The 27,449-nt window shown below is 64.8% G+C and overlaps 1 protein-coding gene across 4 annotated transcripts in view; it reads right to left on the bottom strand.

Moving 5' to 3' along the window:
• Positions 1–26,895, bottom strand: part of KMT2D (lysine methyltransferase 2D) — a 30,110-nt gene extending 3,215 nt beyond the window's left edge. The window contains exons 1-49 of one of the 4 annotated variants that reach the window (XM_030967028.1): positions 26,786–26,895; positions 25,313–25,391; positions 25,092–25,218; positions 24,755–25,008; positions 24,556–24,653; positions 24,301–24,466; positions 24,022–24,187; positions 23,826–23,940; positions 23,574–23,746; positions 22,581–23,467; positions 22,200–22,334; positions 21,241–22,103; positions 20,921–21,034; positions 20,507–20,617; positions 20,312–20,416; positions 19,908–20,089; positions 19,655–19,819; positions 19,458–19,564; positions 19,325–19,366; positions 19,009–19,224; positions 18,785–18,931; positions 18,578–18,694; positions 18,050–18,177; positions 17,775–17,964; positions 17,141–17,215; positions 16,737–16,841; positions 16,442–16,615; positions 16,086–16,170; positions 15,732–15,976; positions 15,387–15,469; positions 15,256–15,306; positions 13,461–15,140; positions 13,130–13,300; positions 12,366–12,514; positions 10,093–12,161; positions 9,889–10,012; positions 9,707–9,794; positions 9,492–9,558; positions 8,886–9,118; positions 4,710–7,811; positions 4,486–4,629; positions 3,880–4,044; positions 3,648–3,804; positions 3,482–3,563; positions 2,838–3,013; positions 2,335–2,483; positions 2,094–2,229; positions 1,877–2,013; positions 372–1,542 (exon numbers count right to left, since the gene is read on the bottom strand). In XM_030967028.1, the coding sequence (XP_030822888.1) occupies positions 372–1,542; positions 1,877–2,013; positions 2,094–2,229; positions 2,335–2,483; positions 2,838–3,013; positions 3,482–3,563; positions 3,648–3,804; positions 3,880–4,044; positions 4,486–4,629; positions 4,710–7,811; positions 8,886–9,118; positions 9,492–9,558; positions 9,707–9,794; positions 9,889–10,012; positions 10,093–12,161; positions 12,366–12,514; positions 13,130–13,300; positions 13,461–15,140; positions 15,256–15,306; positions 15,387–15,469; positions 15,732–15,976; positions 16,086–16,170; positions 16,442–16,615; positions 16,737–16,841; positions 17,141–17,215; positions 17,775–17,964; positions 18,050–18,177; positions 18,578–18,694; positions 18,785–18,931; positions 19,009–19,224; positions 19,325–19,366; positions 19,458–19,564; positions 19,655–19,819; positions 19,908–20,089; positions 20,312–20,416; positions 20,507–20,617; positions 20,921–21,034; positions 21,241–22,103; positions 22,200–22,334; positions 22,581–23,467; positions 23,574–23,746; positions 23,826–23,940; positions 24,022–24,187; positions 24,301–24,466; positions 24,556–24,653; positions 24,755–25,008; positions 25,092–25,218; positions 25,313–25,361 (15,475 nt within the window). In that variant the 5' untranslated portion in view covers positions 25,362–25,391; positions 26,786–26,895. The remainder of the gene's footprint in view (positions 1–371; positions 1,543–1,876; positions 2,014–2,093; positions 2,230–2,334; positions 2,484–2,837; positions 3,014–3,481; positions 3,564–3,647; positions 3,805–3,879; positions 4,045–4,485; positions 4,630–4,709; positions 7,812–8,885; positions 9,119–9,491; positions 9,559–9,706; positions 9,795–9,888; positions 10,013–10,092; positions 12,162–12,365; positions 12,515–13,129; positions 13,301–13,460; positions 15,141–15,255; positions 15,307–15,386; positions 15,470–15,731; positions 15,977–16,085; positions 16,171–16,441; positions 16,616–16,736; positions 16,842–17,140; positions 17,216–17,774; positions 17,965–18,049; positions 18,178–18,577; positions 18,695–18,784; positions 18,932–19,008; positions 19,225–19,324; positions 19,367–19,457; positions 19,565–19,654; positions 19,820–19,907; positions 20,090–20,311; positions 20,417–20,506; positions 20,618–20,920; positions 21,035–21,240; positions 22,104–22,199; positions 22,335–22,580; positions 23,468–23,573; positions 23,747–23,825; positions 23,941–24,021; positions 24,188–24,300; positions 24,467–24,555; positions 24,654–24,754; positions 25,009–25,091; positions 25,219–25,312; positions 25,392–26,785) is intronic. The other 3 variants (XM_030967031.1, XM_030967029.1, XM_030967032.1) reach the window with 3 other exon arrangements.
• Positions 26,896–27,449: the final 554 nt, after the last annotated feature.

Below are 27,449 nucleotides of genomic sequence, written 5' to 3'. Positions count from 1 at the left end.
CTCCAAGATCAGAGTCCAAGTGACCAATCACCACTCGTCACCAGAGCAGAGCACTCAGAGAAGGGAGAACCACAGAATTAATGAGGCTGGAAAAGACCTCCAAGATCAGAGTCCAAGTGACCAATCACCACTCGTCACCAGAGCAGAGCACTCAGAGAAGGGAGAACCACAGAATTAATGAGGCTGGAAAAGACCTCCAAGATCAGAGTCCAAGTGACCAACCACCACCTCGTCACCAGAGCCAGAGCACTGAGTGCCACAGGTTGAAGATGGGGACCCAGTGGGGACCCCAAACAACCTTCCACCACCCCACCCTCTGGTGCGGCTCAGCTGGCACAAAGGTTGGACGCTGGCATATCCCAACTCCTTACCTTGTGGCGAGGAGTCAGTGAAGACAAGATCCTCCAGGCCCTGCTCGATGACCTGCACGACGAACTCAGGGCGCCCGTTGTTCTCGCAGATGGTGCAGCGGTAGCAGCAGCGGCGGTTGTTGGTCCGCAGGCTCCAGTAGATGCGCGTGGCCTCGTAGCCCACGGGGTAGAGGGCCGTGACGCTGTGGAAATCGGCCATCTGGTGGGGCAGCAGCTGCCCGATGGCGTGGAAGACCAAGCCGCCCACGCGGAACATGTGGAGCCGCTCGCCGCGCTGGATGATGCTGGCGATCTGCTTCACCTCGTCCCGCTCGATGTAGACGCGGCGGAACACGGTGAAGCTGCTGAGCTCCTGCTCGCAGGGCCCCTTCAGCTTGTGCAGGGGACACAGCATGGTCTTGTCCTTGAAGAACATGCACTTGGCGCGGATGGCACAGGCGAAGTGGTACACGCTGGGGCAGCGGATGCGGTTGCAGCTGTTGGTGGCGCCGGTTTTCTGGCACAGGGAGCACTTGGTGAGCAGCCCACGGTGCAGGGCCACCTCCACATTGATCAGGGCCCCTCCCTGAGTCTCGTACACCTCCGTGGACCACAGGGCGCAGTTCAGGTGGACCCAGAGGTCGAGGTCAAGGTTGAGCAGGCGGGCCGGCCCGTCCGTGGCCCCGTCGCCCTCCTCGTGACAGAAGCAGCACTTGCGCATGTCCTGCGGCACCTTCTCGGGGCGCAGCGTGGTTCCCAGCTTGTCGATGAACTCGGCGATCTCCTTGTCCCCGTCACGCTTGGCTCCCCCTTTCTGGATGGTGACGAGGAAGCGCAGCCGTTTCCAGCGCACCCCCTTCCACTTCTTCAGCCGCGGCCTCGCCTCATCCCCATCCTCCAGAGGCCGCGAGCGTGGCTTGAAACGGGGAGGGGAGTGGACAGCCGTGGCCCCTTCCTCCTGTGGGGCTGGCGAGGGGGCTGGTGGCAGTGGTGACAACGGGGCTGGGGCTGCCTCGTGGGACGCCTCGGGGTCAGGGACCCTGGTGGGCTCAGCGGGGCTGGATGGGGAGGGGACGGAGGGGGACAGCGGGGGCGAGGGTTCCTGGGGCAGGACAGAGAGCTGCCGCACGTCCAGGTTGGAGACGTTGTTGACGTAGCAGTGGTGAAGGGTCTTCTCAGGAGCAGGGCTCTCCTGTGGTGTGGGGAGGGGGTCAAAGATCAGAATGTTGCAGGGATGGAGACCCCCAACCTCCCTGAACATTGCAGGGAGGGGTCCTTGGCCCAGCAGGGGCATCAGCATCCCACACGCCCCCAACCCTGCAAGGACCTCCTGGACTCCTTCCTGGCAGACCCAGCACCAGCCCATGGCCACCTGGCCCCCCAAGAAACTCCCTGCAATCATGGGGACCACCATGCACCTCTACCAGAGAATCCCTGCTCCCTCCCACAGCCACAGCCCCATGGGTACCCCAAAACCCCCCTCCCAGTCTCTCCCAGCCCTGTGGGGACCCCTGCACGGCACTGACCTGTCTGAGCAGCGTCAGGAGGTCCAGCTCGCCCTTGAGGCTGTACCCGGGCAGCACCGCATCAAACTGCTTCAGCCACTCCGAGCTGCTGTCCGGCACCTTCCCAGCCAGGGCCTTCTCCTTCCCTCCGAGCATTCCTGGGAGAGGGATGGACCACCCATCATGGGGGTCCCAGCCTGGGGACACGGGGGGCCGTGGGGACAAGGGGAACACTCACCAGGCATATCAGTCTCCACCTTCTTGGCCTCAACCACGGCTGCTCGCACAGGGCCGTCGGGGAACAGCACCTCGTAGGAGCTGGGGATCTTCATGCTCAGCAGCTCAGCCATGGCCACCATCACCCCATTGAGGTTCTAGGCGAGAGGAAGGCAGGATGGGTCCAGGGTGACACAGGTGTCACTGTGTTGGGTCACTGCTGAGACCCCAAAGGTCCTGAATCTCCCAATCCCCTCACTCACCTTGGCAGCTGCTGCAGACACCGTCAGCATGACGGAGACCTCGCTGCTCTTGCCCTTCTCCCACGGGGCTCCAGGGCCTGCTGCTCCCACCTTCCCTGGTGGAGCCCCAAAGGGCTCTGCGGCCTCATAGGGTTTTGTGTCGGGGAACACTGGTGTGGGGAGAGGGGGGTCAGAGCCGTGGGGAGCAGAGCCAGGGTCAGGACTGTGCAGACCAACAGCCATCCACGAGCCCACCCAGCTGCCCCACATCCCTGCAGGGAACCCACCACCCTGCAAATCCCTTTCCCTCACATCCCACACTTCCCAAAGACCCTTCCCCTGGCTGCCTTAATCCCCTCCTAGACCAGGAACTCTGTTCTGCCCCATCCAGATCCCTTCTTACCTGACACACACGCTCCAAACCCCCTCCTTGTGCTGCACATCCCACAAACTCCCTCCTGCCCATCCATATGGACCACAGACCACTCCTGCCCTGATCCACACACCCCTCCAGCCCATCCCACCTGGGATGCTGGCCCGGGGGATGATGGGGATGATGGGGGACAGCACACGCTCCTCCAGCTCTGGCTGGGCTTCGCTGAGCAGTGGGAAGCGGAGCAGCTCCTCGCCCAGGACACTCTCGGGGGATGAAGCAGGGACGATGCTGTCGGGGGAGTCGCTCTCGTCGTCACTCTCCATCCTGTGGGGAGGGAGGTGTCAGGGGCCACAGGGCCTGGTGTCGCAGACATCTTTTATGAAAAATCCTTTCCTTAGGATTGTTCCTCCTGAGAAGCTGAGAGGCCTCAGGAACCAAATGTAAACATTGGTTATCTGCTGCTGTAGAATGCAACAGGTGCATCTGTGATCGGTCTCATGCTGTTGTTTCTAATTAATGGCCAATCACAGTGAGCTGGCTCGGACTCTCTGTCTGAGCCACAGACCTTTGCTATCATTCCTTCTTTTCCTATTCTTAGCTAGCCTTCTGATGAAATTCTTTCTTCTACTCTTTTAGTATAGTTTTAACATATATCATAAAATAATAAATCAGCCTTCTGAAACATGGAGTCAGATCCTCATCTCTTCCCTCATCCTCAGACCCCTGTGAACATCGTCACAGCCTGGTGTCACCCATGGAGGGGCTGATGTCACTTGTTGGGGGGTCTCTCACCTGACGTCCTCGGTCTGGTTGTGTGGAGGGGTTGGCAGTGCTGCCAGCAGGTCCAGGCTCTTCACCTCCACAGCTGGTGCATCTGCAGAGAAGCGACGGGTGTCACCAGGGGGAGTGACAGGTGGCAGCACGGATCCTGTGCCACCCCTGTGCCAGCCAGGCTCACCTTTCTGGCTGTGGGGCTCACGGGCTGGGTCGGCGTCCTTGGGCTGCTCCCCCAGCTCTTCAGGGGCCGTGACACCATTCACCATCTTCTGCTGCACGGAGGGAGGGGGTGTGGGGGGCAGCGAGGAGGGTGGCGTGGGTGGGTTGCTGAGGTTGTTCTGGCGGGAGACGGTGGGGTGAGAACAGCAGGATGGTCCAGGAGCCCCAGATAAGTGGGACAACCGCCCTCTCACCTTGGTGAGCAGCTGGGAGTAGTAGTCAGGGACGCTGTCGAGCACAGCACTGCCAAAGGTGCCCCTCAGCTGGCTCTTCCCGTTGATGGGGCTGCTGCCAAAGGGCGCGAAGAGGCTGAAGTTGGCCATGATGGTGGGCTCAGTCAGGGGCAGCAGCGACAGCTCCTGGGAACAAAGCGGTGAGGGAGGGGACAAGGGCAAAGGAAGCCCCCTGCCACACCCTGGCCCACGGCTGTCACAAACATCTTTCATGAAAAACCCTTCCCTTAGGATTTTTCCTCCTGAGAAGCTGAGAGGCCTCAAGAACAAAATGTAAACATTGATTATCTGCTGCTGTAGAATGCAACAGGTAGATCTGTGATTAGTCCATGTTAAATGTTTGTAATTAACGGCCAATCATAGCCCAGATGGCTCGGACAGAGAGCCTGAGCCACAAACCTTTTTTATCATTCATGCTATTCTTAGCCAGCCTTCTGATGAAACCTTTCCTTCTATTCTTTTAGTATAGCTTTAATGTAATATATATCATAAAATAATAATGGAGTCAGATCCTCATCTCTTCCCCAATCCAAGAACCTCTGTGAACACCGTCACACATGGCCATACCTGCTTCAGCTGCTTCATGAGGGCCTCGCCAGGACGCAGCCCCTCATCCTTGCGCAGCTTCTTGCGGGACGCTGGGATCCGCTCGTTGCCTTTCTGCACCCGCTTAGGCTTGGTGGGCGCTGGCTTCCTGGCAATGGAGGGGTCCTGAGGAGGAAAACGGGGCCATGAGCAGTGCCAGCACAGTCCCTCACCCATCTCGCCCCAGCCCAGCCTCTCCTGCTCACCTCCCGGCCCAGCAGCAGCGACTGTGGCCGTGGCTCTGCCCCAGCGCTCCGGTTCTCCATGTGCCCATTGAGCTCGCCTGGGCTCTGAGCTGAGAGCTGCACGTTCTTGGCCCGCAGCAGCTTCTGCAGCAGCAGGTGCCCAGCCTCGGAGCGCCCACCTGGGGCCAGCAGGCTGTTGGCTTGGTTGTCCCCAGGGTCCCCATTGGCCTCTGGTTTTGCTGTCTCGTCTCCATCCACCTCACACTGTGCCACTGCCGCCGCCTCTTCCTTTGGCTCCTGCTTCACCAACACCTGGGGGGCTTCACCTGCTGCAGGAGCCCCCTCTGGCACAGCCCCATTGATGCGGGTCTCAGCAGGGTCAGCTGGGTCCACTCCAGGTGCCTCGGGGTCCCAGGGGCCGTGTGCTGGGTCAGGGAGGGCCCCGCTTGGCGTGGGAGTCAGCCCTGGCTCCGTGGGTGCCGCAGGGCTGGGGGCCAAGGCCGGGATCCCCGGTGATGTCTTCTTTGGCTCTTGGGGGCTCTGCTCGGGGCTGGCCAGGTGCTGGGGGGCACAGCCCAGGGGTGAGGGGGCCGGTGGCGTGGGGAGGCGGATGAGGCCGGGCTGGGGGCCACGGGCAGCCAGAGCTGCCTGAACCAGCTCAGCCAGGGGCTGCTGGGGAGGCTGCCCTGGCAGTGCCCGCCCCGCCTCGGTGGCAGAGCTGCTCTGTGCCTCTGTTGGGGCGTCTGCCCGGGGCTGGAAAAGGGACCCCATGGGACGAGGGGGCTGGCGGGTCGCGGGCAAGCTGTAATCCGGGGCCTGCCCGGGGAAGGGGCCAGGGGTCCGTAGTGCCTGGTTCTGCTGCAGCAGGCTCTGCTGGTGCCGCTGCACCAGGAGGGCCTGGAGCTGCTGCTGCTGCTGCGGCGTCAGATGCCGCAGCTGCGGGTTCTTGGCCAGGACACCCTGGAGCTGCGCCCGGATCTGCCCCATCACCGGCCCCGGCACCTGCCCCAGCAGACCTGGGGGGAGAGTGGCCGTGCCCGACGCTGGCCCAACTTTGTGCTGAACGGGGCTCTGGAGCCGTGGGGGCTGTGGCTGTCCTGGCAGGGCCCCTGCCACCCCCTTGCCTGGCTGCTCTGGGGGCCGCGGTGCCGGCACCATGGCCTGTGCTGGGCCTGTCCCACAGCCCAGGGGTTGTTCTGCCACCCCAGCCGTGTCCCCGTGCTGCTGGGACAGCTCGGCATGGACAGCCCCAGGGCTCTGCAGCGTTGGGGCGAGCAGGGCACCTGGCTGCCCGGGGGCTGCCCGCATAACACCCGGCTGTGGGGAGCTCAAGAGGAGCTGCTGGCCCTGCCCTAGCTCAGCCTGGTGCTTGGGGGCCTGGGGCTCCCCCAGCCCCGGGGGGTTCAGGACTCCCTGCTGCTCCCCGTGCAGCTGCCCCCCACTCTCACCACCCTCAGCGTGCAGGGCGCTGCCGTCCATCCCCGCGGGCTGGTCCTTGGCAGCCAGGACCGCCGGGGCCGGCTGCATTCCCTGACTCAGGTGCAGCACAGAGGGGGCCTGGCCCCCCGGCCCGTGCTGCGGAAAGTGCTGGATGGAGGGCTGCCCCTGGCCCAGCCCCAGGAGACCTGGCTGGGCAGCCGCTGCTGAGTTCTGCTGCTGCTGTGGAGCCAGCAGTGCCCGAGACTGCCCCAGCTGCTGGGATAGCACGAGCCGGTGGCTCAGCATCCCTGGAGTCTGCGGGGTCAGCTGGGGCGAGCCCAGCACCCGCTGCTGGTGGGGGGCCAGGACGACCTGGCGCTGGGCCGGGGGGTGGCCCAGCACGCCAGGCTGGTGCTGCAGCCCTGGCCCATGGCCCAGCACGCCTGGCTGCTGCTGGGGCGAGAGCTGCTGCACGAGGAGGCTCTGCTGGCTGCCCAACAGCCCCGGCTGCTCCGGCACCATGGGCTGAGCCCCTGCGCCGGGCTGTGGGGCTGGGGGCTGCTGCTGCTGCTGGCCCAGCAGGCCAGGCTGGCCTGGCACAGCTGTTGGCTGCACTGGGGCCTGGCCCAGCACACCTGGCTGCTGCATGGATGCCTGGCCTATCATGCCTGGCTGCTGCAGCGATGTCTGGGCCAGCACACCTGCCTGTTGCATTGAAGTTTGTCCCATCACACCTGATTGCTGCATGGCCGTCTGTGCCATGATGCTCTGTGGCTGCATCGAGCTCTGTCCTATCAAACCTGGCTGTTGCATGGACGCCTGACCCATCACACCCTGTTGCTGCATCGACGTCTGTCCCATCACACCTGGCTGCTGCATGGATGCCTGTGCCATCACACCTGGCTGCTGCAGCGATGCCTGTCCCATCACACCTGGCTGCTGCATGGAGCTTTGACCCATCACGCCCTGTTGCTGCATCGATGCTTGTGCCATGACACCTGATGGCTGCAGTGATGTCTGTCCCATGACACCTGATTGCTGCATGGCTGCCTGTCCCATCACACCTGATTGCTGCATGGCTGCCTGTCCCATCACACCCGGCTGCTGCATTGATGCTTGTCCCATCACACCCGGCTGCTGCATGGCCGCCTGTCCCATCACACCTGGCTGCTGCAGCGACACCTGTCCCATCACACCCGGCTGTTGCATTGACGTCTGTCCCATCACGCCTGGCTGCTGCTGCAGTGACACCTGGCCCAGCATGTTCTGCTGCTGCAGTTTCTGTGCCAGCTGCATCCTCTGCAGCTGCCGCTCCTGCATCAGCCGGCTGTCAGCCGCCAGCCCGCGCAGCGTCGGGTTCCCGCTGAAAAATGCACCAGAGGAGCCGGGTCCGGGGGCATTCCCTACAGGCTGCTGCCCCATGAAGGACAGACCCTGCTGCACGGCCATGGACACACCACCCTGGGGCAGGCGCAGCCCCCCAGGCTGCCCTGGCTGCTGCCCCAGGCCCTGTGCTCCCACCAGGGCTCCTCCAGGCTGCTGCACGCCGTGTGCTGACAGGAGCTGTCCCGGCAGCTTGGACATGAGGCGGGGGCTCTGCGAGGGGCTCAGGGCCATCACGGCTGAGGCCTGGTGCTGGTGCTGCTGCTGCTTGTTGCGGTACTCAGCCATGAGGTTGGTGTGTTCCTTCTGCTGCTTCCGCACCTGATGGGGATGGCAGGGCTTTAGTGCCAGGAATGGCATGGAATCAGTGCCAGGGACAGGGAGACAACACAGCCTTAGCACTAAGGATGGTGGGGCATCAGCAGCAGGAATGGCACAGATTTATGGCCAGGACAGGGGAGCAAGCATCAGGAATGGCACAGATTTAATGCCCAGGGGAGAATAGCATCAGGAATGGCACAGATTTAATGGCCAGGACAGGGGAGCAATAGCATCAGGAATGGCACAGATTTAATGCCCAGGACAGGGGAGCAATAGCATCAGGAATGGCACAGATTTAATGCCCAGGGGAGAAATAGGATCAGGAATGGCACAGATTTAATGCCCAGGGGAGAATAGCATCAGGAATGGCACAGATTTAATGCCCAGGGGAGCAATAGCATCAGGAATGGCACAGATTTAATGGCCAGGACAAGGGAGCAATAGTATCAGGAATGGCACAATAACAGTGCTAGAAATGGCACAACACCACCACCAGAAATGGCACGGCTTTACTGCTGGAGATAGTGAGGCATCAGCACAAGGAATGGCACAGGATAAATGCTGGGGACAGCAGGGCATCAGCACTAGGAATGGCACAGATTTAATGCCCAAGACAGGAAAGCAATAGTATCAGGAATGGCACAATAACTGTGCTAGAAATGGCAAACCACCACCACCATCAGAAATAGCACAGCTTTACTGCCAGGGACAGCAGGGCATCAGCACTAGGAATGGCACAGGATAAATGCTGGGGACAGTGAGGCATCAGTGCTGTGGACAGCAGGGCATTAGTGCTGGGAATGGCAGTGCACTAGTGCCAGAACAGCAGGGCATAAGTCCCAGGAATAGTGGGACATTAGTGCCAGGAACAGCAGGGAATTAATACCAGGACTGGCACAGCATCAGTGCTGGGGACAGCAGGGCAGTAGAGCCAGAAATGGCACTTTGAGGACATCACGTTTGCACTGGGGATGGCACAGTGCTAAAGTCAGGAGTAATGAGGCTGGCACTGGGAACAGTGGAACATCACATTTGCACCAGGGACAAGGTGCCCACCCACATGCAGGGTCCTACCTGGTCCAGCTGCTTCTGGATCTTGCTCTGCTGCTCTGTCACCAGCTTCAGCTTCTCGGCGTCAGCCTCGGGGAACTCCCGCCCGGCTTTCTTGGCCGTGCGCTGCTTGGCACAGAGCGCCTTGCGGGACTTGCGGTGCGCCCCGATCTGCTCCTCCAGCACCTTCAGCTGCATCTGCAGCAGCTGCTGCGTGTGGAACAGCCACTCCTCGTACTGGCGCTGGTCGGCCTCGTCTGTGGGATGGGGAGAGGGCTCAGATCAGTGGGGACGCGGGTAAGCAGAGACCCTGGGTCAGTGGGGAACCCAGGTCAGCAGAGACCCCCAGGTCAGTGGTGACCCCAGGTCAGTGGTAACCCCCAGGTCAGTGGTGACCCCAGGTCAGTGGAGACCCCCAGGTCAGTGGAAACCCCCAAGTCAGTGGTAACCCCCAGGTCAGTGGTAACCCCCAGGTCAGTGGAGACCACCAGGTCAGTGGAGACCCCAGGTCAGTGGGGACCCGAGGTCAGTGGGGACCCGAGGTCAGTGGAGATCCCAGGTCAGTGGGGACCCCAGGGCCAGGGTGAGCCCTGTCCCACACCACACCAGCCCTGCCATGTCAGTACTCACTGATGACGCCCTGTGCAAAGGTGGGTGGGTTGGGGCGAGCCTGGGTCGGGTCCGTGCCACTCCGCTCCTGGAAGAAAAGGGATTGTTTGGGACACGTGCTGTGGATTTCTGTCCTCTCCCCACAGGCTCTACCCCCCTCAGAGAGCCATAAAACCACCAGTTCTGGCCTGCCAGCCCCAAGAGACCCCTGTAGACCCTCTGGACACCCCACTCACCTGCCCGCTCCCTGCCAATAAGTGGTTCTGCATCTCAGAGACAGCCGGGCCCCCCGAGAGCCGCTGGGCCAGCAGGGAAACCTGTTGCCTTTTGAGGGACACACACAGAGATGGGCTGTGAGCCAGAGCCAAACCAACCTGCCTGCCCCACCCTGTGCTCCCCAGATCCCCAGGTCTGTTACCTGTTCATGCCTGGGGCCACCCCGATGCTGCCCTGAGCCATCACCTTCTTGATGCCCTTCAGTGCCACCATCTTGGCCTTGGCAATAGGGTCCATGATGTCCTCAGCTGCAAACTTGTCCAGATCTGCTAGGACAGAGACCACAGCACATTCAGCCCTATGCCCCACACCCAAAAGGGCCCAAAAAATCACCTCCAGCTCCTACCTGTGTCTGGGAAGAAGCTGTTGGCCAACTGCTGCTGCATGACGAGCTGGGGGGGCTTCAGACCCAGGCTGGGGGGCTGCACCCCGGCCATCGGCTTCTGCACCAGCACCTGCTGCTGACTCTGCTGTGGCTGCCCCAGGGCCACCTGCACCCCGTGGGGGGATGACAGCACGTGGGGCTGCCCAGAGCCCATGCCCATGTGGGGGGCCAGAGCTGGGCCCTGCTGGGGTGCGCCGAGCCGGGGGGGCTGTGGTGGCAGCAGAGGTGGCCGGGCCACCAGCCCCAGCTGGAGGGGAGTCTGAGGGGTGCCCAGACGAGGCGGCTGCCCCTCGGGAGGCTGCCCAGATGCCCCTGTGTGCAGCATGGGGTGCCCCGGGGCTTGGAGGTGCGGGGTGCCACGGGGCAGGTGGGCCGACATCTGCTGCTTCTTCTGCAGCTCCTTCTTCTCGTGCTCCAGGAGGTCCTCGATGAGCAAGGGCAGCTCGCTGGCCACCAACGAGCTCTCCATCTTGTCCAGGTCATCTGCTGGCGAGTGCCGGGCACTGCCCAGCCCCAAAGCTCCGCTGTCCAGCTCAAACTTCTCCAGCAAGGGGTTGCTCTGGCCACCCAGCTGGGCAGTTGCCAGCCCACGGCCAGGGCCGGTGTAGGGGTCCTTCTCCAGCACGGGGACACCAGCGTGGCCACTGTTGGAGAACTGAGTCATGCCGAGGCGAGTGGGGCCGGTGCTGGAGCTCAGGAGGGTCTGGCCAGGTTTGACACTCAGCCCCAGGGAGGCAGAGATTTTATCTGTGCCCTGCAGTGCTTCTGACTTGATGGGGGGGCCAGCGGTGGTGAACTGGCAGGGTGAGGTCTTCAGGCAGCCATCCTCCAGTTTGGGCTTGACATCAGTGGGCAGCGAGCCGGCCTTTGCCTCTGCACCCTGCGCCTTGAAAGTTGGGTCAGGGGCCAGCACAGTGCCCGTGGGGCAGGCAGAGAGTCCCAAGCCCATCCCAGACACCAGTCCTTCCTTGGGCACCTCCTGATCCTCTGCAGATGGGGTCACATCTTTGCTGTCCCCAGGGTCAGGGAGCTTCAAGGTGGGCGCTGGTGGTTCTGTCTTGAGCTGGGCCTCACGCTCTGCCTTCTCGTTGGCCGACTCCACCAGGCGCAGGTGCTCGTTGAAGATGTCCTTCTTGTCACCAGTGTCCAGCTCGGGGTCAGTGTAGGCCAGCAGGTCGAATTCATCGCCATTCAGCAGGTCATCCAGGTGGGGGTCTGCTGTCTCCAGGCTGTCCAAGTTGTCCAAGTCATCATCCCCTTTGGCCACATCTGGATCCAGGCTAAGGTTGGCCAAATCATCATCATCTTCCAAGTCCTTGTGGGAGCCGAAGTCGTCATCCAGATCAGGCTCCACGGGCACCTCGCAGGGCAGCCGTCCCCCCTCCAGGCTCAGGTGGCTTTTCCCAGGGGCCGGTGCAGGGTCTGGAGCGGGGCCATCCTTGGCACCCTCAGGGCGCAGGGTGGCACCGGAGGACAGGGGGCGTGGGGGGATGTGCTGCTGCAGCTCCAGGGTGGGCGCTGGCAGTGGAGGTGCCACCTTGGCGTGGGGCTGCTGGTGGCTGTTGCCCATCTCGGCTCCCTGCGGGGACGCGGGTGGCAGCGGTGCTGGAACCTTCTGGGATGGCAGAGCCTGCAGGGGCATGACGGGGGTGCACAGGGCCTGGGGGGTGCCCTCCTCCCCGGGCAGGAAGAATCGAGGCCGGGGTGCCTGGGGGGCCAAGGGAGATCCCACGACACCGCCAGGTCCTTTCTGCACGTTGTGTCGGAGCTCGATGAAGGGAGCGCCCAGGGCAGCTGGTGAGGGGGGCATGGCCTCGGCAGGGGTGGGCAGGCGGGCGCCCAGGCTGCCCATGGGGGTGCCAGTGGCTGGAGGGGCGAAGCGGGAGGTGACAGGGAGCCGCAGGGCTGCCACGGCGGCTTGTTGCTGCTGCTGCTGCTGCTGCCAGAGGTGCTGCTGCTGCTGCTGCTGCGGGGATGGTGATGGGAAGACCCCACGGGGGTAGAAGGCCTGGGGGGGCCCCACCGCCGCCCTGGAAGACACCGTGGTGTTAGCACCAGCTTGGTACAGCCCCGACACGCCACACCCCATCCCTCTCAGACTGCGCCAAGCACCCGAAAACCCACAGCCATCCCCTCCCTCCAGACCGATCCCCACGAGCTGGGGGTCGGGGTGTGATGTCTGCTGGCTCCCACCCATGCATGCTGAGCCCGTGGCCCTGCCAGGGGGCACCCACCGCCCGCTGATGTCCAGCATGGCTGGCGTGGCCGCCGGCGGGGGCCGGGAGAGCCGCTCATCCTGCGTGAACGCTGCCTGCACCATGACGGAGCCGGGCAGCTTCCCAGTGCCTGCTGCCGTGGCCAGAGTCCCGAGGAGAGCCTTGTCCTGGAAGAAGGAAGGAAAAAAAGAGTCACCCCACCATCAGCCACATCCCCCTCCATCAGCTGCATCATCCCCTGTGCCCCTCAATCAGCCACATTTCCCCACCCTTTGCCCCTCCATCAGCTGCATCCCCCTGTGCCCCTTGATCAGCCACGTTCCCCTGCTGTGCCCCTCCATCAGCCACATCATCCCATGCCCCTCTGTCAGCTGCATCCCCGCTGCGTGCCTCCATCAGCTGCATCCCCCCGTGCCCCTCCATCAACCACATCCCATTGCCATGCCCCTCCACCAGCTAATTCCCCCCATGCTCTTCTATCAGCCACAGCATCCCCTGTGCCCCTTGATCAGCCGCATTTCCCCACCCTGTGCCCCACCATCAGCCACATCCCCCCATGCCCCTCCATCAGCTGCATTCCCCTTTGTCCCTCCATCAGCCACATCCTGCCCTGTACCCCTCCATCAGCCACAACCCCCACCCCGTGACCACCATGCCCCTCCATCAGCCACATCCCTCCCTCCATCAGCCGCATCTGCCTTGTCCCTACATCAGCCACATCCTGCCCTGTGCCCCTCCATCAGCCACATCCCCCCATGCCCACCGTGCCCCAGCTCTCCCACCTGTGCTGGCTGGTACGGGACCATGCCCCGGCTCAGCTCGAAGCTCTGCCCACTCTCAGGTGCCCAGCCCGCTGGTGAGGAGGAGGCAGCAGCAGCCGCGCTCTCCTTCTCCTGCCGAAGGCTGTTCCTCTGGATCTGCTGGCGGATGAGCAGCTCCCGGAGCCGCTGGCGCTGAGAAGAACTCAGAGTTAGAGCCCAGAGTGGCAACAGGACCAAAATCAGCAAAACAAACCACACACAGAATTTCCATTAACGCCTTCACAGCCCGTTTTTCCCTCTTATTCTCTCCCAAACCTGAATGGATGCAACTGGATGCCGGGAGAGACCTCACCTGCCGCTGCTTCTCCAGCTCCGACTGGCTCATGGTGCCCAGAGCCCCATCCTGGGCACCAGGCAGCTCTGCCAGGTCCCGATTTGGGGGTGCTGAGAGCCCTGCAGCCACCTCCTCCCTCTTGTCGGCCGTCAGTCCCAGCGCAGTGCGGGGCAGGAAGGCTCCAGAAGGGTCCTGCTGCTGCGGGGGCGCCGGGGGCTGCGGTGGCAGCACCGATGGTGGCCGCAGGGGTGAGAGGCTGTAGGAGTCAGGGGTGGCGGTGCCAGGGCCCAGTGGGCTGCTGGCCTGGTGGAAGCTGGGGGACGAGGCGTAGGCCGAGCTCTGGGGCTTCCCAGAGCCGTAATGGCTGTTGATCCCGTGGGGCTGGTGGGATGGGGAGCCCTTGAGCGGCTCCGAGACGGCCGGGGGGAAGGTGAAGCGCATGGGGGGCTGGCTGCCCGGGAAAACGCTGGCACCGGGCGAGCGGGCAAAGGGCGGCTGTGGCCCCGCCGCTGCCTTGGTGTGGGGGTCACCTGCTGGGGTGCCCCCAAAACCTCCGCCAGCCGCCCCCACTGATTTGAAGCCCGGCTCCGGCATCTGTGGACGGGGGGGTTTGTGCAGCGGGGTGAAGGGATCCCGGGATTGCGGCCGGGAGGGCGGCTGGGAGTAGGGATCAGGGGATTGGAAGCGAGGGGTGACTGGGGACTGGCAGAAGGCTTCGTTGGAGAGAGGGCGGGGGGTTAGGGGGGACTGGGAGCTGGATTGGGACTGGGGGCTGGCGGGGATGCGGGAGAAGGGTTCAGAGGGCAGGGAGCGGGGCGGGAGGGCGCAGCAAGCCTCGGGGGGCTGCAGCCGGGGCGTCAGCGGGGGCTGTGAGTAGGGGTCCAGGTAGGGCGACTGACGGTACAAATCAGGGTGGCCAGGGGGCGAGGGGGCCAGGGGATGGGGGTCGGGGGGCCGGTGCCCCAGCCCCGGGCTCTGCGGCTCTACCTGAGAGACCCGTGGGGTCATGGGGGCTTTGAAGACGTCGGCCGCCTTCAGCTCCGCAGCCGAGAGGTGGGGGCCACCTGGGGAGTCCCCGTAGCCCATGGCAGAAGCATAGCCAGGTGAGCAGACCCCCAGGCTTCCCCCATCCTCCTTCTTCACCTCCAGGCCCTTCTTCTGCTCCCCAAAAGGCAGGGGAGAGAGCAGGGCCTCAGGGGGCCGCGCCCCAGGACTCCCTGGCACCGAGAGGTTGTCCAAGGAGGGGCACCGCGGCTTCAGGAAGGGGTCAGGGGTGCCAGGTTGGTGCCGGGGGGTGCCAGGTGGGGTGGGGTGGAAGTCAGGGGGAGCACGGGGGGCTGTGAGGGGCTGGGGCTGGCTAGGGAAGGGCTGGAAGGCAGCCCCCGAGGTGGGGCTCTGGCCCAGGGGCGAGGGGAAGCGGGGCTCCAGCGCGTAGGCGGGGGCCGCGCCGTAGGGATCGTGCGAAGGCACTTGGGCAGGGGATTGGGGCGGGAGCTTGAGGAAGAGCTCGCTGGGAGACTCGGGTCCCCCTCCAGCACCCGCTGGGGGCTTCAGGAAGCCCTCGCCGGTGGCGGGGGGGCTGCTGATGTAGACGGGCTGTGCCCCCGGCGGCACCGGGATCCGCAGGTGCAGCGAGGGCCTCTCGGGCTTGCGCAGTCCCTCCCCTTTGGTCTGCTTGTTGATCTGGCTCTCGGCCTGCTGCAGAGAGAGCCGGGCTGTCAGCGCTGTGGGTTGGGCACGGGCTGGGGTGGGCACAGCAATGTCCCCCAGGGCTGGGCCGGGGCCGCCGGGCACCTCCCCGCGCCTCACGTACCTTCTGCACCTTGTTGATGCGATGAGCCGCCCGGTTATCTTTGGCCTTTTGCTAACAAAGACACGAAGCCAGCTGACTTGCAGCCCCCCGGCGCCCCGGCCCCACCACCCCACTGACCTCCTGGCACTCACCAAATATGGGGCTTTGTCCGTGGCAGGGACTTTCCTCCAGAGCTTCATGATCTGTTTGCAGCGGCTCGACCAGTCTGGGAGTCCAGTACGAGCAGATACAGGGGAGGAAAGCAACGTTAGCCTGGACCTGAGGAGCTCACTCCTACCCTTGGTGGGTCACTGTCCCCCCTCATGTGAAGGGAAAGCCCAAGAGACAGAACTGAGACCCCCTGCCCACTTTAAAGAACACTTCAGTGGCAGAACAGCTGGGATCTCCCCTCAAAAAAGGGATTAGGGAAGTCACACTCCACCCATACCCCCAAACCCTCAGCCCAATGGGCGGCTGCAGCCCCCCCAGAGCCCTACCTGGATAATCCTGCTTGAGGTTGGGGAAGTTCATGTTGGCGTAGAGGACAGGGGAGATGGTGGAGAGCTCACCCAGCTCCTCGTCCTTCTCCCAGCGCTGCAAACTGCGCTGGTTGTAGGACAGCCCGTCGCCCTCGCCCTCCGTTGTGGGCGTCGTGGGGGTCGAGGGGGTGGTGGCGGCCGAGCTGCTGGCCCAGGGGCTCTCAGGCTCGCAGTGGTCTGGGCTGAAGAAGCCACTCCGCTCCCTGAGTGGAGAGGAGTGCCACAAGTTGTCAGGTTGTAAGGAAGAGCGGGTCCCAGGAGAACCTGCAGTTCAGTTCCTCCAAGGAGGGGATCCCCAGCTCCTCTGAGTACCTGTTATCGAGGAATGGGGACTGGCAGACTCCCGAGTACGAGTCCAAGGAGACAGATCCGGAGAGTGAGCCCAGGGAAACGCTCCCTGTGAGGGAAATAAGATGGGTTGCAGGGAAAACAAAGCTAGGGCACAAACCTGCACCTGCCCCGAGGGTCTGAACAACCCCCAGACAGCACAACCCTCAAAATACTTTCCATGTTCACCCCCAGAGAAACAGGGAATACCCAGGAGCCTGTGCTCTCAGATACTACAGGCACCACTGAGTGAGTGAGTTTGGCTTTCCTGAGGCTGGAAACAAGCCCTGCCCTTCACCACGCACCCCGGGGATGATGGGGGCTCTGCCAATTCCACCCACCCTGCCCCGAGAGCTGCAGGTCTCCTTGCAGGAAGGGCCGCTGTGCTCGGCTGGGGTCCTGCCCGGCCTCCATCCCCGCGGCCACGCAGTTGAGGGGCTGCTCCCCGCGCTCCGCCGAGCCCAGCACGTCCTTGAAGAGCTGCTGCACGTCCTTGCTCTCCATCTTGGGCAGCTCTGCAGAGGCAAACACAGGAGGAGCTGGGTGCAAATACAACACTGATGGGAAGTGGAGAAACCTCAGGGTAATGGTCCTGGGACCCCCTTCAGCAGAAGAGGAGGCACAAGATGGTCTCACCTTCCGTGGGGATCTTGTCGAGGTCGGAGCTTAGCGCTCCCTCACCCGGGGTGGCTGGTTTTTCAGAGTCCCCGCGGTCTGGGGAATCCTTGGGCTCGTCGGCTCCTGAGGAAAAATCAAGAAGTGCCCTCAGCCCCTTGGGGACCCCCGGTTCAGGGTTGGGGACCCCCATGGAGCAGCCCCCGGCACCCAACAAGGGACACGAGGCCCTCGGTCCTCCAGCGGCGCCGCGCCACAAGGGGGCGCTCTACGCGCCACTCTATGGTCACGGGCATCATGGGACCGACCATAGAGTTCAGCCCTGCCTAGAGCGGACCCCTCAACCATAGAGTTTGGTCTCGATGGCTGTGGGCGCCCGGTGGCCCGTGGAGGACTCGGCTCTGGGGGTCCCACAGGGGTCTCACCCAGCTCCTCGGCCTTGGCGTCGTCCTTGCCATCGTCATCGGGAGCGGCGGCGCTGCCGTCAGTGCTGTCATCGCCTGCAGGGTAGCCCAGGATTCAGTGAGCAGGGTCAGGATCCCCCCGGAGCCCCAGCGTTCTCCCTCAGTGGCGATGGCCGCCCCTCACAGCCCTCGGCCTTCTCCAACGAGCCTCAGTGCCCCCAGTGGGGGTCCCCAACAAACCCAGCGACCTCCAATATCCCCCCAAGACTCCTAACAAACCCAGGGACCCTGAACAACCCCCTCAGCCATCTTGGAGACCCCAACAACTTCCAACAAACCCAGGGACCCTGAACAACCCCCTCATCCATTCCCAGCCATCCTGAAGACCCCAACAAGTTCCAACAAACCCAGGGACCCACAACAACCCCAGGGACAACCCCAGCAATCTCCGATATCCCCTCAAGACCCCCTACAACCCCAAGAACCCTGAACAACCCCCTCAGCCATTCCCAGCCATCCTGAGGACCCCAACAAGCCCAGGGATCCCCCAACCAAGCCCAGAGACCTCCAACCCCACTAGGGAGCCACAACAAACCCCCATTAACGCCTGCAACACCCCCTCCCGGGTTGCAGACCCACTCCTGGCCACACTCACCTCGGGGGTGGGTGGGGGTCTCCCTCCTGTCCGGGGTGCCCCCCTGTAGTGCCCCAGCGAGGTTGGGGTCCCCTTTGGGCCTTGGGGCACCCTGGCCCAAGGCGGGGCGGGCGGCCCCGTCCCCAACCCCGCCTGCTGCCAGCAGCGCTTTGCGGCTCAGGTCCATCAGTGCCTTCCCAAAAAACGCCTCCTGGAATTGGGAGGGGGTTCTGTCAGCATCGGGGGGTTCCCCCAGCCATCCCCCCAGCCACCTGCAGCCCCTCCATCCATCCCACCTGCAGGTACGGGGGGAACATGTCCTCCAACTTGCTCTTCTTCCGTCCCCGGCGCTTCTTCTTCTCGTCCCCTTCTCCTGAGCCTGGATCCAGGCCAGCCTCGGCTGGGACATCACCAGGAGCTCCCCCTGCAACAGCCCCCCAGCAATGAACACCCACCCCTCAAAAAGGCTCTGGGGATGGTCCTGTGCCACTGGAACAGAGTTGTGAGGTGCGCCCTGAGGGCCCCTGCACATCCCTGGGGGTGAGAAGGGAATGGGAAATGGAAGAAGGGAAGGTTTGGGAAGGGAAATGGTGGAAGGAAAAGGGGTAAAGGGGGAAAAAAGGAGAAAAAAAAAGGGGAAAAGGGGGAAAAATAGGGGAAAAGAGGGGAAAATAGGGAAGAAAAAATAGGGGAGAAAGGGAGGGAAAGGGGAGAGGGAAAAAGAGGGAGGGAGTGAAAAAAAGAGGGGGAGGGGAAAAAAAAGGGGGGAAGGGGGGAAAAGGCGGGGGAAAGGGGGGGAAAAAAGGGGAATCACTGGGCCCTACCATCCTCAGGGTGTCCCTCGGTGCTCAGCCCCTCACGCCCCACGTCTGGCAGCACTGCTGTGACCTTCTTGAGCCGCGTGTGGGACTTGCGCTGCCGCACCATGAACCCACCGATGCCTGGGGGGCAGAGAAGGAGTGGGGATCACAATGGGGTCACAGAAGAGCCTGGAAGGGTTCAGGGCCTGCTGGACACTGCAGGACACTCACCAGGCCGGTACGGTTTGCGCTTCCTCTTCTTGCACTCCTCAGGGTCCTCCAGCCCCTTCCCTGAGTCCCCATCAGCTCCAACGTCGCGGTCAGGGCTGGCTGGAGCCTCCAGCTTGATCTCACACTCCATGTGCTCCACACCCACTGCTGGGGGGTGCACGTTAGTGGGACCCCCTGACACCCCAACGCTGCCACCCCCCAGCTCTCCCAGCAGGAACACCCACCGTCAGCTTTGAGCAGCTCATCGGTGTCCAGGTCACCGTCCTTCTTGTCCTCAGGGCCCAGGGGGTCGCCCCCCTCCAGCCCCCCATCCCCGTTGAGGGTGCCCGGGCGGCCCTTGCGCTGCCGCCGCTTGTGCAGGGGTGACAGGGTCAGGTTGCGCAGCACGGCCATCCCCGTCTCCGTCAGCCACACGCCCTCGAAGCGGAAATACTGGGGCTCTGAGGGGACAAACGCCAGCGTTGGGGACAAATGGCAACGCTGGGTGCGTGGCCAGAAGATGGCACAGCATTAGGAACACCAGCAGGGCACTGCACGTACCTGGATCCTTGGCTTTGATCATCTCTGCAGAAGGCGCGGGCACTGTGGCAGGAAAGCAGAGGAGCAGGTGAGTCCCCACACCCCTCAAACGCCCCCCAGATCCCCCAGAGCTCCCCCTGCCCCATGAGCTCACCGGGTTTGACCACGTAGGGCTGGCAGGCGCTGCAGTCGAAACCTTCATCCGCAGCCTGCTCCACCTCCTCCTCAGTGAAGAGGCTGTCACACGCAGCATGCAGCCACCTGTGGGAAGCATGGGGACCCATAACACACCACAGCCTCCCTGGGAGGACCCCAAATTTGAGTCCCTGGAGCCCAGGGCACAGTGCTCACCGATCGCAGTGCCGGCACTGGATGAGCAGATCGTCCTCCACGTATTTCTCACGGCAGAAGGGGCACACCACCAGGCTGGCACAGGGTGCACAGTGGGTGTAGTTGTTCTGCCACTCGCAGTGGAAGCCAGGGGATGCAGCCCCACACTGCACACAGCACACACACCTGCAGAGAGGCATTCCAGGCGTCAGCACCCCTAACTTTAAACCCCAAATTTGATTCCCGTGGCTCCCTCCTTGTGTCCCCCACTCACCACTTGCACTTCCAGCCGCCCTTGGGCACGGTCTGCAGCGGGGGGTCCAGGCAGTAGGTGTGGTAGCTGATGTCGCAGTCGTCGCAGAGCAGCAGGCGCGAGGGGTCCGAGGCTTTGCCGCACACCTCGCACACGATGCACTCCACGCAGCGCCAGCCCTTCAGCAGCATCACCTTGGTGATCTGGGGACACGGGAGGACACCCACGTGAGCCCTGGGCATGGCCACGGGGGTCCCCAGGCTCGCTGTGGCTGTGGGGGACCCCACATGCACACCCCAGGGCTTGGCATGGACACGCCAGAGCACAGCTCAACACACAAGACATGCCAGGCACGACCTTGTGCATCTTTGGGGGGCACAGCACAGTTCTGGGGTGGGGCTGGGGGTCCTGGGCCCCCTCCTCACCTTGCTGTTGACACAGTAGGGGTGGTAGCACTGGGAGCACTGGGAGCAGGCGAGCAGGTGCCCCTCGGCCCCGCGCCCAAAGCTGCCGCACACCACGCACATGTCCTGAGGGGGAGAGGTTGTGAGTGAGGAGACACAGCTGGCAGAGGAGAGACAGAATCTGTCCATCTGTCCATCCTGTCACGCCCTGGTTACCTGCATGAGCACAAACTTGTCAGTGTTGGAGAAGAGGACGACTGTGTTCTGCATGGTGTCATCATCGTCCTCATCCTCCTCCTTGCTGGGCGAGCTCTCCACGTCAGCGAGCTGAGGACAGAGAGGGAGGCTCAGCACTGAGGACACCCTCTCTGTGCAGTCTGGGGGCACCAGGAAGATGCAGGGCCAGCACAACCCCTCCCCAGGGGGAAGCTCTGTACCTGCCCTATTTTTTGTGGTGAAGCTCCCAGACTCAGCAAAGGCACAGGCATGAGACCCCATAAGACCCCAACCCACCCCACATTAAGGCCTCTTAAGTCTCTCCAAGGGAGGGATGATAGGGAAGGGGATGGGGGAGACTCTCAACAGCTCAAGGATTCCCTGGAGCCCACCCCTGCCCCAGCCCAGCCTTACTGCTAAGGTGTCAACAGACGAGGTGGTCGACTTCAGGCGTGCACGGCCTCGGCCCCGGCCCCCGTGGGAGCCACCTCGGGGGCGTCTCCGCCCTGGGAAGCTGCTGCTGCGACCCTGTGGCCAAGGGGAGAGGGGACTTACAGCACTGGGAGGCCCAGTGGGACCCCCATGCCAGAGCAGCAGAGGGGCACTGCCCCCATCCCACGCCACCACACACTCAGCCCTCTCCTACTTGCTGCCCAGTGAGGGGATGTGGCCCCAGCAGGGTGCTCAGGGTGAGGGGTCCCCCCAAAATTGTGGTGAGTGGGGTCCCCCTATACCTGCTTGACACGGGAGCGCCCCGGGGAGCTGCGGCGCCGGCTCTTGTCGCCGTCCCCCTTGGCTGCTGGCTCGAAGAGCAGCGAGTCATCGGTCTCAGCACCCAGCGGCAGTGAGCCAGCGTCCTCCTTCTGCAGGCTGGCATCAGCCGAGGCCGGGCCCAGCTCAGGGGACAGAGACCCCCCACCCTCAGGGTCTGGGGACCCCAGCAGTGGCTCTGAGCCGGGGAAGCTGCTGCTTGTGTCCCCCTGGCTCAGGTTGGAGATCTCGTTGAGGATGTCGGGCCGTGGGCGCAGCGCGGGGGGCTCGGGGCACCCCTCGTCCCCGTGGCCCAGCAGCTTCTCGCTGGTAGTGCACACCTCCATGGGGGTCTCAGGGCCCAGCTCCTCCGGTTCCAGGAGCAGGGGGGAACCCGAAGGGGACCCCTTGGCTTCAGGGTCCCCCCCAGCCCGGCTTTCTTCCAGGGCATCCTCCTCACTGAGTGGTGGGGAGCTTCCACTGGTGCCCTCCCTCTCCAGCCTTGGTGCTTCTTCTTCCTCCTCTTCCTCCTCCTCAGGCAGGCTTGGGAAGGGCCCCAGCTCAGGGGCTGGGCTGCCCTGGGGGGCATCTCCAGGGCGGCTGGCTGGGGACTCCCCCTCGCCACCGGCCATCTCCATCTCCTCATCCTCAGGGGGCTCGGCGGGGGCCAGGGTGACAGCAGGGGAGCCCAGGGGTGGCGGTGGGGAGCCAGGGGGGTCGGTGTCCATGGCGATGCCAGGGCTGCCAGGGGGCTCAGGCAGGGCTGGGGTGGGGGGCTCGAGCACCTCGTCCTCCTTGGCATCAGGGGAGGGGGCTGGGGTCCGTGCAGGTGAGATGGCACGGAGAGCTGGGGGTAGAGAGAGGGGGGAAGAGTGAGATATCACAGCCCCCCCCAGAGACACCCACCCCCCCAGTCCCAACCCTGGTGTTTCCCCAGACCCACCTGGGGGAGCTGAGGGTGGAGGTGTCATCTCAGGGGGCAGCGAGGGCTCTGGCTCCAGCTCCATCTCCTCCTCGGGGAGCACCTCTGGAGCCAGGGCTGGCGCTTCCTCTGCCACTGTCACCTCGGGGAGGAGACCTGGGAGATGGAGATGGGTTGAGGGAGTGTGGGGGTGCCCTCCATCCCCCCTGTACCACCCAGCCTGGCATTGAGAGGCAAGACTTCCCCTGCACAGCTCCCAAAGTAGCCCAAACAGGACACCAACATAAGAAAAGAGAGAAGGAATACAGGAATCAGGCAAAGCCAGTGCTGGGAGAAGCCACAAAAAACATCCAGTGGAGACAACAGGAGGGAAAAGAGGACAGTGAAAAGAGCCCAGATTACCTGGTGGTTTCAGGTCCTCCTCGGGGGGCAGCTCGCTGGGGACCGGCTCTTCAGGGGGCAACTCAACAAGGGGGGGCTCTTCAGGGCTCAGCTTCTCGGGGGGCAGCACTTCGGGAGGAGGGTCCTTGGGGAGCAGCTTGATGGGGGGAGGTTCACTGGGGGGCAGCTCCTCGGGGGGCAGCTCCTCGAGGGGGGGCTTGTTGAGGGGCAGCTCATCGAGGGATGGCTCATGGAGGGGTGGCTCTTCAAGGGGAGGAGGTTTGGGGGGTGACTCGTCGGGGGGCAGCTCGTCAGGGGGTGATTTGTCAATGGGCAGTACTTCAGGGGGGAGCAGCTCATGGGGGGGTGACTTTTCAAACGCTGGTTTCTCAGGGGGCAGCTCAGCAAGGGGAGGGACATGGAGGGGTGGCTCATTGTGGAGTGGTTCACTGGGGGGCAGCTCCTCGAGGGAGGGTCTGTCAGGGGGCAGCTCAGCAAGGGATGGTGTCTCAAGGGGCAGCTCCTCACAGGGAGGCTCCTCGGGGGGCAGCGTGAGAGGAGGGGGCTCCTCAGGGGGCTGCACTTCAGGAGGCTGAATGTCAGAGGGCTGCGTGTTGGGGGGCGGCTGATCGAGGGGCAGTTCATCTGAGGGAAGTTCTTCGGGGGGTTCCTCACTGGGGGGCACCTCCACAGAGGCCAGCTCGCCAGGAGGAGACTCAGCATTGCCTGGGGGAGCCTCCTTGGGGTCTGGGGCTGCCTCCTTGGGGTCTGGGGGTGCCTCTTTGGGGTCTGGGGGTGCCTCTTTGGGGTCCACGAGGGGCTGTGTCTCCTCATCACGCCCCACAGGCTCCAGCTCAGGCGGGGGCACGGGCACGTCCATCGAGTTGCTGGGGACAGGGGACTCTGACCTGGGATGGGGGAACCTGGGTGAGGGGACAGCGCTCAGGCCACCCTGTCCCCCCACCCACAGAGGGCCTGAGCCCCCTCCAAAGCAGCACCCCCATTCCCACTCACATCTGGGCGGGTGGGTCAGGCTGTGGGGAGGGTTCTGGTGCCGTGGGGACATCAGCCGTGGGGACATCAGCCGTGGCACGGCGCTGCTGGCAGTCCCCACACACCTCCGACCCTGGGGACCACTGGCAGCTGGAGTCGGGGTGCTGGCCACAGTCTGAGCAGACCCAGCAGTTCTGGGGGGAAGCAGAGATGTGTCAGGGGGTGCAGTGGGGGGGCAGGCACACTGTACCCCCGAGTGAGAGCAGGACATACCTTGCACTTCCAGGAGCCGGTGGGGAGGCCCTGGGTGGCTGGCTCCGTGCAGGAGGTGTGGTAGCCCTTGTCACACGCCTCACACACCAGCATGGCAGAGTCCTGACGGGGCTGCCTGTAGGCCAGAGGGGCAAGTGAAGGCTGGGACCCCTCCTTGGGTGCACACCCCACTCCCACCGCGGGTCTGGGGGCTCACCTGCAGGTTTGGCACACTTTGCACTGGGGGCACTGCCAGCCCGAGCGCTTGCGAGGCGTCAGGGAGATGTCCAGGCAGGCCCCGTGGAAGTGCTGCCCGCAGCTGGTGCAGAACACCAGGTCCTGCAGCTCGCCCGGCCCGTTGCACACCGAGCACCGCGCGTCCTCTGTCAGCCACGAGAAAAGGAGGTCAGAGCTGTCTGCTCGTGGGGTTCTACCCTGCTGGGAGCAGAGCAGGACGGTCCCAGCAGCCAGGGGAGGTGTCCCCAGCCCCACGCACCCATGTCCACGGCCTCAGCCACGTGCTGGGGGCAGAGCAGACGCAGGGTCTTCATGGACTGGAAGCAGCCGCTGGCGGCGGCGCAGGGGAAGTGGTAGAGGCGGGAGCAGCCGGCGGCCGCCCGGCACGGGATGGTGGCCCCCGCCCGCCCGCAGCGTTCACATTTCTGCGAGCAGAGGAGTCCAAGGGGTCAGCAAGTCTGCAGCAAACCGAGTTCCTGCCATTCCCCCTGGATCCCCTCTGGGATCTGCTCACCTGTGAGATCCCTGAGAAAACAGCTCTGGCCACGCCGGCCACCTCCGGCCCCGCACCGGCCGCCCAGGCCGCACACCAGTGGTGCACCCAGCAGTGCCCTGTGGGGAGGGGGAGTCAGGGACAGCTTGGGGACACGCAGGTGGCAGGATGGGGACACTCAGGTGGCAGGATGAGGACCCCGTGCTGTGATCACACTCACCCGTCGGCTCGAAGAGCTGCGCTGGCGTCACCCCCTCGGAGAAGCCAATTTGTGCCAGGCTGTCACCCGCCAGCTCTGGCTCTGGGGGGAGCTGGCTGGGCCCCGGGGGTGGCCCTGGGCCGGGCCCATCAGGGGGCTCGTGGCCTGCCAGCCGCTCGGGCCAGTCGGGCACCGGCTCGAAGCGCTGCAGCTCCCGCTGCCCGTGTAGGCTCCAGTCCCCACAGTTGCAGAGGGCACAGCGGCGGCCCAGCGGGCTGCGAGGGGACAACAGGGGGTGTCAGGGATATTTAGGACCCCTCCGATAGCTCCACGCCACCCCTGAGTCCTCCACCCTCACCTGGCAGCCTCGGGAGGTCCCTCCGTGCCCGTGCTGTCCGGCTCTGGCCCCGCAGAGGCTCCTTCGGGGGGTTTCAGGGGGTCCCCCTCGGCGCTGCCCATCTCCTCCGAGGCCATGACCCCATCGGCTGTGGGGACAGGGGGGTGTCACCACCACAGGGCAAACAGGGCCAGGTCCCCAAAGTCCTGCCCACGCTGCCAGGGTCCCTGTCCCCGGCTCACCTGGCGCGGCTGCGTCCTTCTCCTCGCTGGGCACCTTCTGTTCATCCATCCTACCTCCGGCGTTCCTGGGGGGCCACAGCTGTAGGGGGGGGGACACCCATCAGCACCAGGGATGGTGGCACCTTCCCTGGCACCCTGCAGCCTCCCTCTATCCAAGGGACAGGGCAGCATCTTCCCATCACTCCCCCAAACACAATTTATAGGCTCTGGAATTGGGAATGTCCCCCTGGAACAGGGGGTGGCACCTGCCCCACAGGGGTCCAGGAGACCCCCTGGCCTCCCCCATCACCTTCTGCCCACCAGGTCCTCCCCAAAACCAACCAGTGACACCCCAACACATCTGGGGCAACCAAACCCCCGAGTGACCTCGATTAAGGGGGATCAGTGACCCCACAGCTCTACCACAAACCATCACCCCAGGGAGTCACCGAGACCCCTGGGGAGCCCTCAGGACCCTCCCAGCAAAGCTGGGACCCCCCCAATGCCCCCCACATGGGGAATATTCATGGGAATTTGGGATGCAGCAAAAAACGGGGTCCCCACCACCAGCACCTGCCTGTGCCCTCATTTCCTGGCCCAGCACCGACCCTGCACGGCACAGGGGGTCCCGGGATGGGTACGGGGGGAGACTCACCCCAAAACACGACCCACAAACCGGGGGGGCCATGCCCTGATCCGCAGCCACCCCCTCCCGCCGCTGCCTCAAGCGCACCCCAAAAACCCCAGAGGGCTCCAGCACCGCGGGGGCAGCGAGGGGACCCCAAACTGGAGCACGGGGCACGCACGGGGGGGACCCGCGGGCACCGGGGGGGCCCCAACGGAGAGTCCGGGGCACCGGGGAGGGGGGAACGCACCGGGGCAGCGCCAACCCCCCAAAAACCCGGGAGGGTCCCGGCCGCGGGGTAGGAAGCGTCGTGTCCCACCCAGCACCTCCCCGGCCCCGGTTCTCGGTGGGCCCGGGGCTATTCGGGCCCTCCCCGGAAAGGCTCCGGGGCCGGGGGGATTCGGGCCCTACCGGGAAAGGCTCCGGGGCCGGGGGGAGGCCAGGCCCGCACCCCCCGGTGGGCCGAAACACCACGCGGGGACACCAGCCGCCCCACACCCTCCCCGGTGCTCCCGGGCCACGCTTCCCCCGCTCCCCGGTGCAACCGGGGGGTCGAGCCGGCCAGGCCCCGATCCCCGGCCCACCGCGGCCTACGCTGGCACCGGCACCGGGCCCCGAGCGACGGGCCCGGCCGTACCTGCGCTACACCCGCCCGGGCCCCGCCGGTACCGGACACAAAGGCGTGGGAGCCGCGCTCTGGGCCCGGCCCCGGTCAGGCCTTACCGGGAGCGGCGGCACGGCGGAGGCGGCGCGGCCCGGAGCCCGCACGACCGCGGGGCCGCTCCTTCCGGGGCCGCCGGGGCCCGTCCCGCCCGCGCGGGCCCCACGGCGGGGCCGTTTGCACCCCCGCGCCCCCGCCCGGTGCTCACCCCCGCGGCCGCCCTACGCCGACGGGCCTCGGGGCGCGGGGCGTTCGGTGCTCCCCGGCGCGGCCATTTCCAGAGGAAAGTAGGTCCCGCCGCCCGCCCCCGCCCCGCCCCGCCCGCCCCGCCGGGGGCCGCCGCCGCGCTGGGTCCTAAGGGGAGCCGCGGAGCGGGGGGCGCCGCCGCTCCCGCACTACTTTGGGCGGCGGGGGCTGCGGGCGGAGGGAGACGGTGCGCGGCGGGCGGGCGCTGCGGCCGCGGCGGGGGGCGCGGGGGTGTGACGGCGCGCGCGCGGCCGCAGCGCACGCTGCCGGGCGGGGCGGGGGGGGGGAGATCCCTCCGCCGCGCTTAACCCCGGCGGCGCCGGGGCGGGAGCGCACGTGGGCACCGAGGGGGCGGGGCTAGAGGAGCCAAGCTCCGCCCCCCCGACCGGCACCGGCACCGGGGATGGATGGATGGAGGGAGGGCTCCCGGACCGCCATGGGGGTTAGAGAAAGGGAGGGTGGGATTAGGGATGGGGATCGCCCACGGTGTCCCGGGCCGATGTCTCCGTTATCAGCCGCTGCGTCCGGTATCACGGTTCCCCGTAGGAGCCGTCGGGATAGGTCCCGGTGTATCCGGAAGAGCTGTTGTGTCCAGTGCCGGAATCCCTGTACCGGTCCGGGAATCC

This window comes from Camarhynchus parvulus, chromosome 29, assembly GCF_901933205.1.
Source record: "Camarhynchus parvulus chromosome 29, STF_HiC, whole genome shotgun sequence".
NCBI classification, from domain to species: Eukaryota; Metazoa; Chordata; class Aves; order Passeriformes; family Thraupidae; genus Camarhynchus; species Camarhynchus parvulus.
The sequence above is the reverse complement of the archived record's forward strand: the minus strand, read 5'-3'. Positions and strand labels throughout refer to the sequence as shown.